At 44.6% G+C, this 19,254-nt stretch overlaps 1 protein-coding gene across 8 annotated transcripts in view; it reads left to right on the top strand.

The window, feature by feature from the left end:
* The window catches only part of CLIP1 (CAP-Gly domain containing linker protein 1), a 62,762-nt gene that overhangs the window by 40,133 nt on the left and 3,375 nt on the right, over window positions 1-19,254 (top strand). For 5 of the 8 annotated variants that reach the window (XM_068208505.1, XM_068208502.1, XM_068208498.1 and 2 more), the window contains 11 exons: window positions 65-122; window positions 355-438; window positions 1,055-1,211; window positions 1,787-1,952; window positions 2,042-2,257; window positions 3,265-5,496; window positions 6,641-6,778; window positions 7,863-7,969; window positions 10,726-10,849; window positions 14,776-14,828; window positions 16,886-16,906. In XM_068208505.1, the coding sequence (XP_068064606.1) occupies window positions 65-122; window positions 355-438; window positions 1,055-1,211; window positions 1,787-1,952; window positions 2,042-2,257; window positions 3,265-5,496; window positions 6,641-6,778; window positions 7,863-7,969; window positions 10,726-10,849; window positions 14,776-14,828; window positions 16,886-16,906 (3,356 nt within the window). Of the gene's footprint in view, window positions 1-64; window positions 123-354; window positions 439-1,054; window positions 1,212-1,786; window positions 1,953-2,041; window positions 2,258-3,264; window positions 5,497-6,640; window positions 6,779-7,862; window positions 7,970-10,725; window positions 10,850-14,775; window positions 14,829-16,604; window positions 16,745-16,885; window positions 16,907-19,254 lie in introns of those variants that run through there. The other 3 variants (XM_068208503.1, XM_068208499.1, XM_068208504.1) reach the window with 3 other exon arrangements.

Genomic DNA, 19,254 nt, shown 5'->3' with positions numbered 1-19,254 from the left:
AATTCAGTGGTTAAATTGTGCTGTTACTACCAAGCCTTACCTTAAGTTTTCATCAATTTTTCAGAAAGAAAAATTTACTAGTGCAGCTGATGAAGCAGAGAATGTTCAACAAGCTATGCAAGGTATGTGCTGCTGAAATAAACAGAGAACTAAAAAGCTGCAGGAATTAAATGCCAACAAAATGGCTTTTTTAAACATTTTCAAGCTCACAGCTGATGTCAAAGCAGTTTCAGGGGCTGTGGAAAGGACAGGATTATTTGTAGCCTCTCTGAAGGGTAACATACCTTGCAAGTAGGTAGAATTGTCTGCATTTAAATAGTTACTAACTTTGTTTTCCAAATTTTACTTGCCTAGAAACGGTGAAGAAACTGAACCAAAAAGAAGAGCAGTTTGCACTCATGTCTTCGGAACTGGAGCAGCTCAAGTCTAGTTTGACTGGTAAGGAAGGGATGAAGTGGAATGTTCTGGAAATGTGCTCTGGCCTGGCTCCTGTAACCTGTAGAAGACTTTGCTGTGCCTTTCATCTCTTTACATCTCTGTCAAAGCAGTGCAGAGGGATTTGTGCCCTGAAGCAAACCTTGCCTGGTGGTGGTGGCACAGGAGAAGTGATCCCAAGGCTGCCCTTGCCCCTGGCAGTGCCTGCCCTGCCCTCAGGCATTTTTTCACTGGAGCCTCGTGTTGCCTTCCTTGTTCATTTTCTGCTGCTCTGCTGAACAGCTGATGGGTGCTTTCACCTGCAAGACCTGCAGGTCTCTTCTTCCATTGCTTCCTTCCCCTCTGAGACAGCAGAACTCGTACCAACATCTCATGGCCTGATGTGAATCACTTCTGAAACAAAGGGCTCGTGGCCAGCTGCTCTTTGCTGTTTCTGAAGAGTCCTTAAGCTTTTGCTGCAGTTACCAGTTCAATCAATCATTATTTTTCTTTTTAAAGGGTTGATCTGTGAGGTCTGGAGCCATCAGTATTGCTGGTTTTAGTTCTTTACAGTTCTCTAGCTGTTCTTTGCATACCCTTCCTCTAAAATTTACAGTTTAACCACCTTTGTTTTGCTCAGAGATGGAGAGGAAGCTGAGGGAGCGAGAAGAGAGGGAGCAGCAGCTGATGGAAGCAAAAGCCAAACTTGAAAATGACATTGCAGAGATCATGAAGTCGTCAGGAGACAGCTCTGCCCAGCTCACAAGAATGAACGATGAGCTGAGGTTGAAAGAAAGGTATTTCATCACTGTCAGAGCATTGTCACATCAGATCTCCACTCCCACACTCCCAGCTTCTCGTTTTATTTTTCTGTAAATATCTGAACAAGATGCTCCTGAATGTCACATTGATATGACAGGTGAGCTTATTCTAGCAAACTAAATCAATCAAAACAGTCTCCTGGGAGTGATGTGAAGAGCATCCAGCACTCATAATTCCAAAGTTCTTACATAACGTGCTTCTTATTGCCCACAGTAGATGACCTCTTGAATAATCCAGACTGTTTTGTGATTGTGCTTCATGATTATTTGATTACCTGATTAACTCAGTTTATTTAGATATATAAAAGACTCGGGTCACATTTTTGTGAGAGAAAATGTGGGGTTTTTTCCCAAATAAAAATTGTATGTAGAATACTGGGAGCAGTATAACTTGATCTTCCCTGTTTAGCAGAACACTGTCTGTTAAACAGTGAAATCTCTTTCTAAATGCTTGGTCAGAATATAGAACTTCAGCACAATCTTGGCTCTTTCATCTCTGTGCTTGTGGTGCTGTCAGCAAAAAGTGATGTTCTTTCATTTGGTCTTTCCAGGCAGCTGGAGCAAATACAGCTTGAGCTTACAAAAGCAAATGAAAAGGCTGCTCAGCTTGAGAAAAACGTGGAGCAGACAACACAGAAAGCTGAGCAGAGTCAGCAGGAAACTCTCAAGATTCATCAAGCAGAACTGAAAACTCTGCAGGATCAATTAACAGACATGGTAAGAACAATTTTAAAAGCACTAAAACTGTGCAGAAGTATGGTCCCACCGCTGCTTCAACTGTGTTTTACTGTCTTACCTTCCCCCAGAAAAAGCAGATTGAGAACAGCCAACATCAGTACAAAGATCTTCAGGCAAAGCATGAAAAAGAAACTTCTGAGCTGGTGGCTAAACACGATGCAGATATCCAAGGGTTTAAGCAGAACCTGCTGGATGCAGAAGAGGCACTGAAAAGTGCCCAGAGGAAAAACAGCGAGCTGGAGGCACAGGCTGAGGAGCTGCAGAAACAAGCAGAGCAGGCCAGAGTAAGTGGCTTTTGTCACTCTGCAAGTGACTTAAAGTTTAAATTTTCTGTCTCAGTGACTCGTTTTCTCTCTGCTTCAACCTTTCATAGCCAGATTTTCATAGTTTTTCTGTTTTGAACTTTCCCAGGGTATGTGGATATGGGTTAGGGAGGAGAAGCCCACAGGACAAGCTGGTTGTTAGTTCTTCTCTCAGTTACACAAGATTTGATGAGATACAGTTCTTTGATATCAGTTAACATTTCATGTTCATAGATCTGGCTCAGCACAGCCAGATGGAGCCAGATGTCATTCCCTGTTTTTTTATATGCTTGGATTTTAAGATGCATTGTGAACTACTTCATTTAGAAGTAGTGCTACACACCTTTTATTTTGTAGTATGATCTGCAGCTATTCCGTGTGTAGCTTGACTTAAGCAATTTTAATTTTTCCTCCTGTTTCTTTGACTTTACTGCTTGCTTTCATCCCTCAGCAATTATTTGCTATAATCTTTGCTGTATGATTTAGCAAATTATTTAGTGTATAAATTGACACACAATATTGACAGCACTGATGTGGTGTTTTGAATTAAAGGGATCATGACAGAGTATTTTTGAGAGAATCATGAGGAGGTGAAACTGAGACTTGGAAGTCAGTTTCTAACAGAACTCCTTGCATTTTAATTCGCTTACAGTCTCGTGAAATCATTCTTTGGCTCTTCTTTTGAATAATTTACAGTCAGCCAATTTACTGAGAATAGTTTTATAAATAACGTGAAATTTTGGATGGAGGAACCTTTAAACCATGATATTTTTAATATTATTTAGCCACTAAAAACTTCTTGTGGATGGTCTGTGTTCTGTAATGTAACGGGTGTCTGTCAGCAGTTGAGTTCAAACAGGCACTGTGTGTCAGTGTATACACTTTTAAAACTTAAATTACAGTTGCTCTATTTGCCCTTAAAGCACATTTCTCATTCATCTGCTTGACTTGATTTTTGTTTTCCCTTCTCCCCAACTTTATTTCTTTAGTCTTTAAGCTCTGTGTTAGCCTCATCCAGAAAAGAAATCGAACAAATGTCAGACAAGATGAGGGCTTTGATATCAGAAAAAGAGACTTTGGCACAGGAGGGGAATACTTTAAAATTAGAGAGAGGTCCCTTGTTATCAAAACTTAAAGAATTGGAATCAAAGATTTCGTTAATGCAACAAGACCAAGAAGAACTGAAGGCAGAAATTGAAAGAATCCTAAAGCAGAAGGAAGAAGCGGAGGCCAAAAGCCAGCAGGAGAGCACAGAAAAGGGAGCACTGGTTTCTGAGAAAAGCAAATTACTCTCTGAACTCGAGGCAGTGCAGGCAAAGCTGCTGAAGGCAGCTCAGGAAAATGAGGCTCTCCGGTCCTTGGAGTTAACCTTGTTCCAAAAGCTAGAGGAACTTCAGGCCAGCAAAGATGCCATGGATGCGGCGTGTCAGAAACGTGACAGAGAACGGGAAGAGCTGGAGAATTACCAGAAGAGACTTTTGGAAGAGAAAGATGCAGTTCTAAAAGACAAAGATGATGTTATCCAGAAGCTGGGAAGTTCTTGTGAGGCCCTGGCCAGAGACCAAAGGGAGCTCCAGCAACAAGTGTCAGCTCTGGCTGCAGAGAGAAATTCAGCCCTCGGGGAGCTCTTGGCTCTTCAAGACAGACACAAAGGCCTGGAAGAGGAGCTGGGCAGGGTCTTGCTAGGCCTGCAGGAAGAGAAGGAGATGCTCCTCAAAGGCACAGAAAAGCTGCAAGTGAGTTTAGACAAGGCAGTCAGTGAAAACCAAGTGTTAAAAGTGAGAGGAGAGGAGATGCAAACCCAGCTCACCAAAGCGATGAAAGACACCACAGAGCTGCAGAATTCCCTTGAGAACCTCACTTGTCTTCTTGAGGAAATGAAAGCCTCAAGAGAGACACTGAGTTTGGAATGTAATCAGTTACATCGAGAGAAAGAGGCTCTTTCCTCATCAGAACAAAGGCTTTTGGCTGAAAGGGAGCAACTTCTCAATGAAAATAAGGCAACTGCTGAGAAGCTTGCAAAGGCCTCAGCAGATGCTGAGCTTTGTGAGAGACTCTGCACTGAGAAAATGGACAAGCTGACCTTGGAGAAGGAATCTGTCCTTCAGAAGTTGTTGCAGTTTGAAAAGCACAATGAAGCTCTTCTCCAAGAGAAGAAGGAACTGGAGACAAAATACTTGGAGCTTCTTGATGCAAACAAGTCTTGTGCAAAGGCAGTTTCTGATCTGAAGAGAGAACGTGAGCTGGACCTCTCGTCCAGGAATGCTCTGGCTCAAGAGAATGCCACACTCCGAGATTCCATGGAAGCCCTGAAGGGAGAACTCAGTAAGAAGACTGTAGAAAATCAAGAGCTAATGGCGTGTAAATGTGACCTTTCCAATCTTCTGAAGGAGGCCCAGGATGCCAAAAGAGCATTAGAAGGTGAGCTGGCTGCTGCATCACACACCGAGCAGGTCCTGTCATCTTCCTTGGACACTTGCTCCATTGCCAGGGAAATGCTGACCAAGGAGAGGGATGAGCTGCAGGAGGAGTGTCAGAAATTAAACAGAGAGGTTGCTCTTATGAAAGAAACCTTAACCATGGAAAAGGAAGCTCGAAAACTGGATGAGAAATCATTTCTTTTGGGACGTACAGAACTCCAAAGGAACATCTGCTGCTTAGAGAAGGAGCTAGAAGAGCTGAGAGAGAAAAATAAAGTTCTGGCTGAGAAAGCACTTTTCATTCAGGAGAAAGAAAAATGTAAAATGAAACTGGTGGAAATAATGAGAGAGGAAAAAGTCCTCTGTGCAGAGAAAGAGCAGGTCACTGCCAACATGGAGCGACTGAGGAATGACTTTGCTTCCTTGTCCAAATCAGCAGCAGAATTCCGGGGCATGCACAGCTGCATTGCCAGGAAGATGGATGTGCTTGAACACGAGATGGAGCTGATGGAGAAGGAGGGAGTTGAGTACCTTCAGGATCTGGACAGCCTGAGGAACGAGCAGAAAAGTCTGCTCATCAGTCAGGAGGGACTAGTGAATGAGAAGGGGAAATTCTTCCAGGATTATTACAGACTGTGTGATGAGGTTAAACTTTTAGAAAAAACTAACAGTGACCTCTCAGGCAAATTGCTGGAGTCTCAGGGCCAAAATCAGATGCTGCAGGAGCAAATGAACAATCTGATTTTGAAAGTAAAAGAAATTGAGGCTCTCCAGGCCCAAGCAGTAGTACAGAAACCAGAGGTATTGAAATTCATAGTTAAAAGTCAAGTCTGGGGCTGGTTCTACTAATCCTGAGCACTAACCCCTGGTGTCCTCTCTGCACTTCACTGCACACTCAGCACTTCATAACACACTGCAGTTGTGGGCTCTCTCAATATGGTACTTGGGGGTTGTTGCAAGTTGCAACTGTGAGTCTGAAAAACACTTTATTATGTTTTTTTAGTATTTTTTAACTGCAAAAGCCTCTGTTGTTGCTGAATGTTGCAAGAAAACAACATAAACTGTGAATAAAAGGAAGTTGTGTTCCCTGAATCTGGTAGGAGGCATTGAGCAGCTCCTTCTAGTGAAGAACTCTGCAGCTTAAAATCTAAATAGTAGATAAGGTTTTAGATTGGATCTTTGTGCAGTTTTACGTGCAATTACAGCAAACTACCAATCTGAGTTACTCCAAAAATGTAAAAGAATGTGCTGCTTCTGTAAATATAATTGGATAAAAGCAGTGTGAGAGAAAGGGAAAGATGTTGACAATTCTTGCTGTTCTTTTTATTCACAGAAGTGTTTTGTATTCACCGCCAACAAATTCTTTATAAAATACTTTGATTTTCAGTTTGTGTGGCTTGAAGCCCAGAAAATCACATTGAATGCAAATTGGAATCAGGAGATCCTATAGATGACACCTGCCTAAGTATTTTAATATCATTGTGCAGTATTTCCTTTATGAGGCCAGAATGAACAACACTGAAATAATGCAATAATTGGCTTTATCTCTAATTCCATTATTTCCCAAATTTTTGAGGTTTTGCAATTCTATATGTTCTGAAAATATACCAGGCTGTTGGAAGTGAATATCTGTTGAATTACTACTGCCTAAAGAGGTGAGATGTCTGAGAGCAATCACAGTGGTGGTAATTAGAAATCCAGGAATTAAAATTCCTCAGTGGTGACACAAGCATGGGGTTATGATCTGTTTTCTGCATGGAATTGAATCTTCAGTTCATTTTATACTTTATGCAGCTCCAAAATGCAAATAAATTCCAAGTTTAAGTCCTTATTTACCTGGGAAACAGCTGACAATCCACAGAGCTGTGCATAAGGTATTGATCTTGTGCTGTCAGAGTTCCTGTTGGGAATAACTGGTTTTTTCCCCACCTCCCTTTATATCCAGGTGGCCAAACTGGCAGAAGATGTTTTCCAGGCAGTGGAGCAGGTGACCAAGGAGAAGGATGCCATTCACAAAGAGAAGATTGAAACTTTGGCCTCTTTGGAGAATTCCAGACAGACAAACCAGAAGCTGCAGAATGAAGTAATCACATTAAATGCTTTTCTGTGAAAAGTTTTGCCTGGTTTGTGAGAGCAACTGTTAAATTACAGAGAATTGAAAGAGGCAGGAGAGGATTCTGTCATTTTACCACTGTGAAAAATTACTGGATGAGCACAGAGTGGTGGAAAAGGCACGTGGTTTTCTGGTCATGGTTATTTTGTATTTTGTATTTTGCACGTGGTGTCAGTCCAAGGTGCAGCAGTTCCCGCTGGGATCTGTGTCCAGTCCGTGTCTTCCCACCACTCTGTGCTGCTCCAGGGCCCGAGGAAGGGGAGGATGCCCTCACTCTTTGATGTTCTGCAGTGCCAGAGCACTGGCAGTGAGCAGCTGGGCTGCCCTCACTGCTGGAACGGGGGCGGTTTCCAGCGGGATCTGCCGGCCTGGAATTAGGATTGGTGACGTTCATGTGGGAGGGGTTCCCTTCCTGGATTAAAAAAATCCACAGGGTCCTGCAATGCCATGAGAATGGCTGCAGATTATCTGTTATGTAATAAATACATTCTGTGGTGCATGCAAACAAATCAGCTCCACGAGCTCCTGGTGTTTCCGTGGGGGACACGAGCGCAGGAAATCCATGCCCAACACTTTGTCCCATGCACCAAGACCTCTGCAAGGAGTTCATTTCCTGTGGGTGCAGGCACAGCATTCAGCCCTCCTGACTCTCAGAAAATAAGGTATGGAAAAGCAGAATTTGTGAGTTATCTTAGAGGAATGAAGATCGAGGGGTCAGCTGGCTTTAGCAACAAGCTCTGCATTTAAAAAGCAAATAATGCTCTGAGTGCTGCAGCAGTTAATGGAGGTGAGGTGCTTTGGGCTTTACCTTGGGGTGTTGACACCACATTCCTGGAATCTGCTCTCCAGTGGGCTTGGAATTCTTTGTGCTGCTCTATTTGAATGCAGAAGGTCTCATAACATTGGTTTTTGGACAAACACATCAGTCCAGACAGGCTGGGTTAATTTAGGGGCTAAAGATAGAAAATGGAAGAGCTCAAGGCCCCATTTGGCTGTTGTTTCCTGAGAACTGTATGGTTTAATTGGTGTAATGAGGGTTTTTTTCCTCTTTAAGTTGGACATGCTTAAACAAAACAACCTGAAAAACGAAGAGGAACTTAATAAATCAAAAGAGCTTCTAAATCTGGAGAACAAGAAAGTGGAAGAACTTAAAAAAGAATTGTAAGTACTTCAGTGTTAAATCTGTTTATTTTTGTGGGTATATTTACCTTTACTTTTTTTTTTATTATCTTAATCACCTTTCTGGTATCCTGACTTACGAAGCAGATATTGGGTCAAAATTAAATGTTCGGCATGTGCAAAACTTGACATGAGAATGTTGCTACTAAATTGCTGAAGGGAATTAAAGCAAATCCTTGGAGAATAGTTTGAAATCATTTGTTTGTTGGATGGTTCTGCCACCCGAGGGCACGAGATAGTATTAAAATCTTTATTACAAGAGAATTCAGATTTAATTACAAGTACACTTGGAGTTTTAAGTGGCTTTGTTCATAGAAACTCGACTCTGCTTTTATTTTTCATTGATGGCTTTATGAAGTTTGTTTCTGTGGCCCCACTGTGTATTTATTTCCTAAATGGTGTAAACCAAATCCTATATATGGCATATAAAACTCAAGTTAATTGCTCATTATTTGAGCTGCTACCTTTTACATACTACAGGCTCATGATGTGTAACACTGGACACAAACAAATGAACTGAAAGCATTTGATTTGAAGTAATTTTCCCTGTGGAATCTCATTGTAGCAAATGAGGATCCCAGTTATTGGTGCCCTGCAGGGGCTGCACATCCCCAGCTCTCAGAGGTGTCCTGCATTAAATCACAAACCACTTTCCACCTGTGCTCCCAGAGGAATTCCTTGGCTCATGGAGGGAGAGCTGGAATCCTGCTGACAGCTTAAGAGCAGCTTTGACTAATTATTATTATTATTATTATTATTATTATTATTATTATTATTATTATTATTATTGTAGTTCCATTTGTCATTTTGTGACAGCTCTGAGCCACTGCCAGCTCCGAGGTGACACCAGGGCCCAGGGGCCACCAGCTCGCAGAATTCAGTGTCTGCCTGTGACTGGCAGCTTGTGCTGGTGGCTTTGGAAAACCTGGGGTCTTGCACAGAGCCCTTTGAGAAAGGCAGGATTTCTTTCCAGGAGCAATTCCTGCCTCAGTGCTTGTGGGAGATGCCAGAGTAAATGACTGCTGGTTGTTGTAATGCTGGAACAGCAAGGGAGGCTCTGATATTGTGGAAAGGCAGCAGATATTGGGCTTTAATTTGCCAGGCAGTAATTATTTATAGGAGATGCTGCCTTGAAACTCTCCAGCACCACAAGGTGTTCTCAGGACCCTGACCACTCTAAGTGGGTTAATTCTGTTATTTCTTAGATTGAATGTGACCTCTGATCATCAGAGCTGAGACCTTGGGGAGAAAGGGAAGGCTGTCTAGTTTTTAATTGATTTTGCTAGTTGTTTTGTGTGTTGCCCTGTTTTAATTACAGTCAGAATTAGCTTGGTGACAGGGATTCCTGAGCAGCAGGGTGTGGGCAGAGAGCACAGCTCAGGGGGAGCAGAGGGAATGTGGTGCCTTTGGAGCAGGGGGATGTGACAGGGACAGGCTGTCCTTTGGAAAAGGCTGGCTGAGGGAAAGCTGCAGTGCCTGTGGCTGCTCCAGGGCCATCCCTTGGGAACTCCTTGCCGTGAATACGGGAGCATTTCAGGCACAGTGACCCCAGTATTTGGTGTGGGTTTTTTTAACTCCCTAAATAATCTGTGCCTTAATGCCAAAAGAAAGAGGAGGAGGGGTTAGTGCTGCACCTCAGCAAGGAAACAGAGTTAGAAATAGGGTTAGAAAGTGTGTTCCTGCTCAGCAGGAGGGGAGTTACTGTTAGAGGTGGGAGCAGTTTGCTCCAGTCCAGGGGATCAAGGTGGGAATTTGCCAAGGTGAGACCAGGTAGAAGGAATGGTTGAAAAATCAGAGTCCTATGAGATGCTGAACTAAAATCAGACTTCTGTCTAAATGTGCCCAGTAAGAGACAACAGATCCTTGTATTTTGAAGTGCTAGAATAAGTTTCTGAAATAAGGGTTTTTCTATTTCCCAGAGTTATAAAAGTATTTTTAATATTCCAGTCAGGGTTTAAGTCTGTAGTATTGGCACACAGGAGTACTGCATCTACTTTTTTTAAAAAAAACAAAAGAGTAATAAAAATTACTGTTCAGTGAAATTAAGGATATCTTTTGTGCTTTTTGAAAGATGTCAGATCTTAAAGATTTTCTGTTAGACACTCATGTTACAGCCAGCATGCTAAATATTTTATAAAATTTGTTGCAAATAAGCGTATTTTAAGGAAACTATGCTCATTAGTAGCAACACAGGCTGAATGAAAGCTGCAAAGCCTTTTTTTCTTCAGCTTTGGTTTTGTCTCATTTGCAGTTTTGTGTCTATTAAAATAATGGAATAGATGAGGTTTTGTTTCCTGTGGTCCTGCACTTTTGGATGTCAGACCTGGTAGGGAGTAGTTAAATCAGTGGAGCTCAAAGCTGGTTTTTTCCTGTTGCTTTTTTTCCCAAATTTTCTTTCTTTTTTACGCTTTTAAGCAATTCTGCTTTACCTGTGGCTGCAAAGTTCCCTTCTGTGAACGGTCCGGGCTGCAGACATTGCCAGCCCTCCTGCCCGCGTTTCCAACCCCCGGCCTGGCTGCGCACGGGAATTGCCGAGTTCCCGGAGCACTGCCGGGGGCAGGCTTCGTGCAGCCGCAGCGTTCACCCCGTCCCCGTGTCCCCGGGATTGTCACCGCTGTTCCCGATCCCCCGCCACGTGACCCTGGTGTATTTTTCCAAGCTGTGAAGCCGCCTCTCTCCCCCGGTTTTCCCTCGCCTCTCCCGTTCCTATGGTAACGATGCTCTCTGTGTGCTCGCAGCGAAGCGCTCAAGCTGGCAGCGGCTCACAAGTCCCAGCAGCTCGAGGCTCTGCAGGAGGAGAACGTGAAACTGGCCGAGGAGCTGGGCAGGAGCAGGGACGAGGTCTCGAGCCACCACCACAAGGTAGAGCGGCCGCAGCGGGCGGGTGGAGGCTCGGCCGGAGCCCGAGCTGGAAAGGAGGAGCGGTGCTGGGAACGTTCGGAAATAAATTTGGAAGCCACCTGCACGGGGAGGTTGGAAGTGCAGGCTGACAGAAGGTTACATAACCCGGGAAGGATACTTGGGAAGGCTTGGGAATGAGCATAAATTAAACGTGCTTTAGCCGAGTGTATTAACAGAGAGTTGCTATTTCTGTCGGGAGTGATTTTGTTACACAGCTGTGGAAATGGCCATCCACCAGTACTAAGGAAATGTGGCTTTTTAATTCTTATTCCTGCTCTCCCCACCGAAAACAAAGAGGATTTAGGATGCATTTCAGAATACTGTGTGAAACTACTTGGTTGGACTTGTGTCTGCTCAAACTTCACACTGTGCTGCAGCCAGGCAGTGGGTCCCAGGGAGCAGAACCCCTGCAAGGTGTTTTTCGGTGTTTTTTTTATTTTATTTTTTAAATTTTTTACTATTATATCTGAACATGTTGTTGGAATCCTAAAATATGAGCAAGTTACTCAGCTTGTGTCACTGGTACTTGCCAAAAGATAAAATAGATTTACAGCCCCTGTTGTGGAGGGTTTAGTTCTTGTGAAGCAGTTCCAGTGACAGCCACACCGGGAAGGAATCTTTGGAAGATTGTATCCAAAAGATCCAAAAGCAGGAATGTAGGAGACTGAGGTTTGTGTCCTGCTCCTGAGAGAGCACCTGTGCGGGGAGGGGATCCTGTTCCCCGTGACAGGACACAGACTCTTCCACCCTACAACAGGCTTAATATTTTTAAAGCCAAGAGGCTGATTTTTGCCCAAGGGTCCTGTTTGGAAGTCCTGAGGATGGGTGACTACAGCCCTGGCCAGTTTGTAGATCCTTTTAGCTGCTGGCAGGAGTAATGCTCAGGCTCCTTGATCCTCAAGAGCCTTTGGAGGTGACGAGCAGAGTCCCAGACGTGTGGGCTCAGCACTGACTCATTCCCCATCTGAGGAGCAGAGTGGGGAGGGCACATCCCAAACAGCCAGTGGGAGCTGCTCCCCACTCCCACAGGGCTTCCTAAATTATTTCAGAGTCCTTGAGGCAAACTGTTATTTTCAGGGAGAGTTGTAACTTCAGAAGGATTTGGCAGCATTGGTCAAATCTTTCTGCATTTTGTCAGCTGGAGTGGCCCCGAGGGAAGGGACCCTGAGCCATGGACTGGCTGTGTCGCTGCACTGGCTCTGTGGCCTCCCTTGCTTGCAGCTGACCTCGGGAAGGATTCCTGCTGTGTGCATCCTGCTGGCTATGGATCTGTCAGCAGGGATCCCTCTCTCACTGCCAGGACAGGCAGCTGTAGTGTGGGAAGCACAGGGATGAATCCATCCCCTCACAAACTGGAATTGTGTCAGCTCAGCCTGTCCTGCCCATGAGGAGATGGCTCCAGGAGCAAGGATCTGGAGGATCTGCTGGAGCTTGGATGCCCAGCCTGTTTGCCTTCTTCAGCCCTTTGTGTTGCACTGTGTCCCCTTCTGGAAAATGGGATCTGAATCTTGGGAATGTGGGACTGCTGCCTGTTGCAGTTCCCAAATGTCATATTTGGGCTGTGAGATCTGGTGAACAGCTCAGCCTCCCAAAAGCCTGGGAGAGGCCTTCGGTATCCCAACACCTCCCCTCTCCTGTCACACCATGCTCAGGCACCAGTGGCCACAGGCTTTGGACTCCCTGGCTTCAGGAGAAATGTCACCACGAAGATTCCTCCAGTAGATTGTGGAGGAGTGTCCGTGGTGGCAGTGAAGGATTTCCCACAGCAGGATTGCCCAGGGGCTCCCAAAAATCCGGGCGTTGGGCAGGAAAGCAGAACACAGCAGAGCTCAGGCTGCAGAGGGTCTGTGCAGGTACCTGTGAAATGCATCGGGAAGGGGCAGACACGGGATTGGGAATTTTGAGCTGTTGCTGTGGTAACCACATAAATTCTAACAAGTGTGTTGTCAACTGGGTTAGACAATCTGTGGCTGCTTGTGACACACTTTGCAAATTTAATGAATCCTGTGTCATGAATGATTTATCTGGACATCTAAAGGTTAACGAGTCTCACGCCAGAGATGCTGAGGGAGCTTTTCTGTATTGATCCGTTAATAATTAGCTGATTGTAATTAGTTAAAGAGTTACATTCGGATAGATACTGAGCTCGAGGAACTTTCCTAGCCTCAAATTATTTGTTGTGGCATTTTGGGAGCCTCAGACCTGCTCAGGCATTTGAAGTTCATTGGAGAAGGTGTAGAAATACCCAGCAGCTCACCTGGCCCATCTTTTATTAACGCTGTGCAAGGTCTGCTCGGAGGGTGCTGAGTGTGACTGTAGAGAAATGCCAGTGCTGGAATCCAAAAAACCAGCTGGGAAGTGTGATGGGCAGGAGATGAGTCCCCTCACTCTGGAGAGTGCAGGAGGAGAGGGGCCTGGAACCCAGGTGTCAGGAGGAAGATCTGGAGAAGCTGCAGCTCCCTGGGAGTCCCCTTTCTCAGACTCGTCATATTTCTCCCTTTCTGTCAGCAGTCTGTACAGATGTCAGGAGTTCACACAGGCTGCCTCTGGGCAGGGAACAAGACACAAACTGGGAATCAGGGGCTGCTCTGGTGCTGCTGGTGGAACTGGGTTTTGACTGGGTTTGACCTGCAGGAGAAACTTGGCCATGCCCCCATAGTGCCTTGATGCTCTGCTCTCCCACAGTGGTCACTTGCCTCGAGAGACACATCTTGATTTGCTTTAAGAATTGTTTATAGAAGTCTCTCTACACTCTTCTAGTATCTATTTTTTGTAACAATGAAGTTGTCTGATTAGGCCCAGCGAAACAATCCTGGTGAATCCCAAACCTGGAGGGTTTAACAGCACTGCAGCACCGGGGAGGAGAAGGTAACTTGTCAGGAAATGTGGAGGAGATGGCTGCTCTCAGTGAGCTGCATTTAGCTGAGAGCTGGGGGCTGGCAGACACCCTGCCTGCTCAAGGAAACTTGTTTAACACCTTCTGTGCTGAACCTCAGGATCTGCAAAGTGCTGAAAGAATTCCCTGTGTCAGGGACAGGAGCTGTTGTCAGGGCTCTGAGGTTGCCATTATAAATGTATGTGTTCCTGACCTCGTGGATGAACCCTGGAAGCTTGTGAAATCTCACTGGAGCCTGTGCTCAGGGAGTTCTGGTACAGACAGTTCTCAGAGCAGTAATTGCTGACTTTGGCCTTTGAATAAGAAGGAAGGAGGAGATGGCGAAAAATAATTCATTTGCCTGAAAAATACTTGTTTTCTTAACCTTTCCAGAGGATCATTTGCCCCAGTGTTTCTGTGTTGGGCCTTTGCAGTTTTGTTGCTTTGCATTTCCTAACCCAGTTTAGACCCAAGAACCAACAACAGTAATTTCAGCTGAATGCTTTGCAGGTTTTAAGGGCTTAAGAGTGGCCTCACCGAATTACAGGTTCAGGATGTGGTAACAAACACCAGACCAACAGCTTTGGGATCAATAATTCATCTCTGAATAACGGGGCAGTAACAAATACGGGTCAGTGGTACAATGATCCAGCACAGCAAACCCAGCAATTCCCCAGTGCTGGGCTAAAAGTAATGGCCAGGCACACAAAGGGTTCTTGGGGGTGTGTGTGGGGTCTGGAAATATCCTTTAACACTGCTCTCACCTCTGCTGTGTGCACAGCACATGGAAATGCTCATAAAGCACCTCCAGGCCCTCACTAGCTATGTTTTGGTCACTGAACAGTTTGTGTTTGGGTGCATGTGCTGTGCCAGTAGAAACTCTGCTGCTCTGAGCATCTGGGGGCTCTGCAGCCTCTCCCACCTGTATTTATGATAATGATGCTCTGGTATATCACACTAAGGAAACAATCTGTAGTGTACTAACTGTGGTCTGTCTGTACTTGTGTTGTAGCTGGAAGAGGAGAGATCAGTACTCAATAACCAGTTATTAGAGATGAAAAAGAGGTAAGTTGTTCTGCTGATGTGTGTTTAACCCCACAGTCCTGCAGAAATTGAACACAAAAACACTGCTAAAGGCTGTTCTTTTCTGTTGTGTCATGGTTAAAAGTGCTGAGTTGTTGCACTCGTTGGATTAGAGACGGAAGCATCCACGTTTGCTTTAGTTCCACACCTCCCACGTTGTGGTAATTCTTATTTGCAGTGACCAGTTTAATGTTTGGTTTTAGTCTGCTCTGGAATGTTGGATTGTCCCTCAGTCTGATAAAATGTGTGTGCACAGATCTGACCTGGTGAGCTCTTGAAAAATAATGGGCAATACAGTGACGCTGAGGAGGGTTATCAGAGGAAAAGGAAAGAAAAGTTACTGAGCACTTGCTGCTCTCACGGTTTCGGGCTGTTGAGTTCCTTGTGGGTTATTGCAGTTCATTCAGCACTGCTTTTAAATGCCAGGAGATGTGTCCTGGGTGTCTGGGGCATCCCTTTGTAAGCTGTTGCTCAGGGAAAGGTCCCAGATCACAAATTTGAGTGTCTGCAGGGTGTGCACGGGAAGCTGATTGGCCCCTGTGCCTTGAGGGAAATGGGGGCTTTCCAAAAGCAGTTACGTAAATCCTTAGAGAACAACACAGCTCCCCACGACACCTCAGCTGTTCCAGGAAAAACAAACCAACCCCTGCTAAATTTCCTGGATTTATAATGGTCACTACAAAGAACAGTGAGTGGCTTTTGGGTGTTTATGCACATCCATGGCCACTCAGTATTATCACTGTTCCCTTCCTCGTTCCCTGACACTCTGTTCTCTGGGAGGGGTTCCAAAGGCCAGCGGGCACATGGGGTGTTCCCCAAGCCAGTGCTTCCCCAGGGAATGTCAGAGTTGGATCAGCTGAACCTCCAGCTTTAAGCAGCCTCACGAGCTGCATCACCAGCCTGAACGTGTTTGAAAATGTGTTTTCAGTAGTGTAACTGCTGGAGGTCACTTGAGGAGAGGAAGGAGGGAGTGGGGACCAAGTCATTCAGTACGTTCCACCAGTTCTGTTTCACAGAGAACATTTGCAAAGACAAACTCTTTGTAAGTTCTACAGAGGAAGGTGTGTGGCTCTGATCTTCCTTCTCCTGTTTTATAATTCAGACAGTAATTAAATCAGTGAGGTGAATTTTACCATGACTTTACCTTCAGTCAGTTACTCTGAGATGCCCCAGGTTGTGACTGGCTTAATGACATTGCTCAGCAGTGTTGGATAAACTGCAATAGAAGAGGAAAATGAGCAACAGGAACAGCCTGGCTGAGGCACACTGCAGGCACTGGGGCTCAGAACGTGTCAACATGTGGCACCAGTGCTAATGAAAAAGGTTTGGCTGAATAAAGAACTAATCAAGTAAAAATAATGAGAAAAGTCTCTGAATGCTCAAATTCCACAGAATTTGGTGATGGGAAGATGATAATTTCCTCCTTTTGCCTTAAGAACTCGAGTTGCTGAACAAGAGCTGTCTTTGTGTTTCAATGAGGTCAAATCTCTAGGGGTGGTTTTCTCACCTTCCTTCCACCCCCAGGAATTCTGTCCCACTGTTTTGGCATCCCCTTGTGTGAAATGATCCAGCTGGGAGTGCCAGGAGTTCGGTGTTGATGGATCGTGGGGGGTTCTTGTGGCTCAGCTGTGGGGTTCAGTGTGGGTTGCTGTCTGACTGTCTTTGAGCTTCGCTGTTTATCAATACTCATTTCATTCCTCTCTCTTCCCTTTCCTGCCCTTGCTTCCCTTGCTATATCTGTGTGTCTTTAATGGTAAGACTCAAGAAAGTCTATCCACGTTACAATAAATAATTTTTTTTTTTTAGTAAAGTTGTTGTACATATTTTGGCTGCCTTTGTCCCTTGGTGTCTTGCTTTTGTTTTGTAAAACATTCAGCTCTCTATATATATATATATATATATAAAATAAAAAAAAAGTCTATATATTTTTTACCAAAACAGAAAAGGCCCTTGGTGCAAATATTGTTCTTCCTTAAAGTATTTTGCATTTATACTCCATGTTTCTAACATGTGGTTCTTGTTATCTTGCATTTTTAAAGCTTACCCAGTAGCACTTTAAGGTATTTGCTTCATTCTTAGAATTTCTTGTTTTTGTAGTAAGGGAAGAATCTGGGTGATTATTTTTATCCTAATGCTTAACTAAAACAAACCCCTTTCTCCCACAACTTCCACACACTGCTCAGAACATGGTTTAAGCTTCTCAAGAAAGTGAAGTTTTTAAATGGCTTTTAAATGAAAAAGTAATTTTTATTGTTTTCATTTCCCCCCTGCTGGTAAGCAGCTGTTTTGAACTTGAATTGGCAGGAAAAGAGTCTAAGTTCACTAAACCTTTTTTTTTCCCCCCAAATAAAATGAATGGTTTCCACAAGATTTTCCTTGCAAGCTGTCCCAGTGCAGTTATTTCCCATTCCCACTGCACACGATGCTCCCAGCAGCAGCCAAGCCTCTGCCTGGAAGTGACCTGTGATCCACACTTGGGGATCAGCACCTTCCTGGGTTGTAGCTTCTCCACTTCCAGCATTCTTGGGTCCCTCACTGGAGCAGCTCCTGGAGAGACTGTCCAGGGAAAGAAAACCCAAAGCTCCAGCACAGGGACCTTCTTCCCCTCTTCTTTTCTCCCCTCTTCTCTCCTTTCTCTCCCCTTGTGTTTCAGCATTCGAGGCTCCTGTATTGAGTCTGTAAATATTTTATTTCTGTCCTTACAATCTGTTTGCCTTTTTCAACCACCTCAGCGTTGTGCTGGTTGAAGCCAAGCCTGACAAATGGCAAATTAACCATATTTGTGCCAAAAGCATCTGTTTGGTCCTGATCTCTCCATGAAGATCTGACCAAGTGGAAACATTGGCTGAATCACGAGCTCTTGAGCATGGGCTGAGTCACTGGGGTTTCCATCTGCCCTTCCCCAGCTGCGTGCACAGCACGGGAACGCTCGGGAGAAGTCTCGGGTGCAGCAGAGCTTGTGAGCAGCAACTTCCAGATGTGATTCCCAGATGTCCTCAGGGTTCACTTCCCAGCAAATCCTGGATTTGCAGCTCTGCTCTGTCAGTTTGATCCATGGGACAAAGCACTGAACACCACGGGAGAGGCAGAGCGTGGGGAACCCTGCGGGAGAACACGGAGGTGGCTGTGGAGCTTTGAGTGCTTTGCTGGCTCGGGGTTGGCCAGGGGCACTTTCCATGCCAGTGCCCTTTTGGGTTTTATTAACAAGAATATAACTTGTATTTGAAGGCAAGATCACACAGTCTGCAAGTTGTTGTGTTTCCACTTCTGTTGATTCTCTCATTGTAAAAATATACCAAAACCAAATCAAATTTTGGTTCTTGTTTGGTAGCTGCCTCAGCTTTTCTAAACCCCAGATTCTCCACTTGCTGCTTCCATTCCCGAGTACAATCTGAACAATGAAGGAATTGCATTGATTGTGCTCTCATTGTTGAGTTTATCTCGAGTGGGTGAGATCTCCTGTGTTTCATGGTCTGGGTATCGTGGCTCTCACTAACTGTAGACACCACAGGGATGGACACTTTGCCATTTGAGCTCGATAGCTGTCCCCTGAGCATCCTCCCACGTGGATGGGCTCTGCTCCTGATCCCTCAGCAGTGCTGGGGAGTGTAGTGCAGTTCAGAGCCAATAGCAGCACTGCTGCCTGCACTGAAGAGCCAGTTCCTCTTGGAGAAAAGTTAATGGTTTGAAGTCACTTTTCCGTCGTTTTCTTTTTTAACCAAAATCTTTCAGCTTGTAAGGAAATTTGTAGTAATGCTCCTCCATCAGAGGACAGTTACTCAGTGTGTGTGTTCTGTGACCTGTCAGGAAGATCAGCTTGCACCAGTGTGAGGGTGTCACAGCAGTGGTGCCTTAAGGCAGGGGCTGTAGGCAGAAGTTGTATCTCTGTTAGATCCATGGAAAATATTGGGAAAACTGGATATATGTACACAGGAGAGAGTTGTGCCTGCTTTGGAGGATTTCTTTTTAACCCTTCTCCCGTGAAGTAAAAAAAATCCCATGTGGTTTCTCCGTGTGCAGGAAATGATGATGTTACTGAAATTAGTGAGGACCAGCTGATATTTCCAGCCTCATCCATGCTTTGCATGACAACTTGTACAACGAGCTTTGCATGCCTGTTTTGTTGCTTGTTAGTAATTTTCAAGAAGTAACAAAACTCTCAAGTTAGGCTTTGTGGAACATTGTGCAACATGTTTGTTTATCCTGTATCTCCCCAGTCTGTTAACTTGCTCCTTTAAATTCAAATGGATACGGTGCTATGCAGATTCTGGCATGTACTACCTAGGTAAAGTTTTTGCTTTGTTTTCACAGTTGTAACACCTGAAATGCTTGTACATATATAAAACCTTAGTCAAGTGGTAAATTGTAATTTGTTTTTTAAGAACCACTTCTGACAGTAGTTTAATAC

Source organism: Anomalospiza imberbis, chromosome 18 (genome assembly GCF_031753505.1).
Source record: "Anomalospiza imberbis isolate Cuckoo-Finch-1a 21T00152 chromosome 18, ASM3175350v1, whole genome shotgun sequence".
NCBI classification, from domain to species: domain Eukaryota; kingdom Metazoa; phylum Chordata; class Aves; order Passeriformes; family Viduidae; genus Anomalospiza; species Anomalospiza imberbis.
The sequence above is the reverse complement of the archived record's forward strand: the minus strand, read 5'-3'. Positions and strand labels throughout refer to the sequence as shown.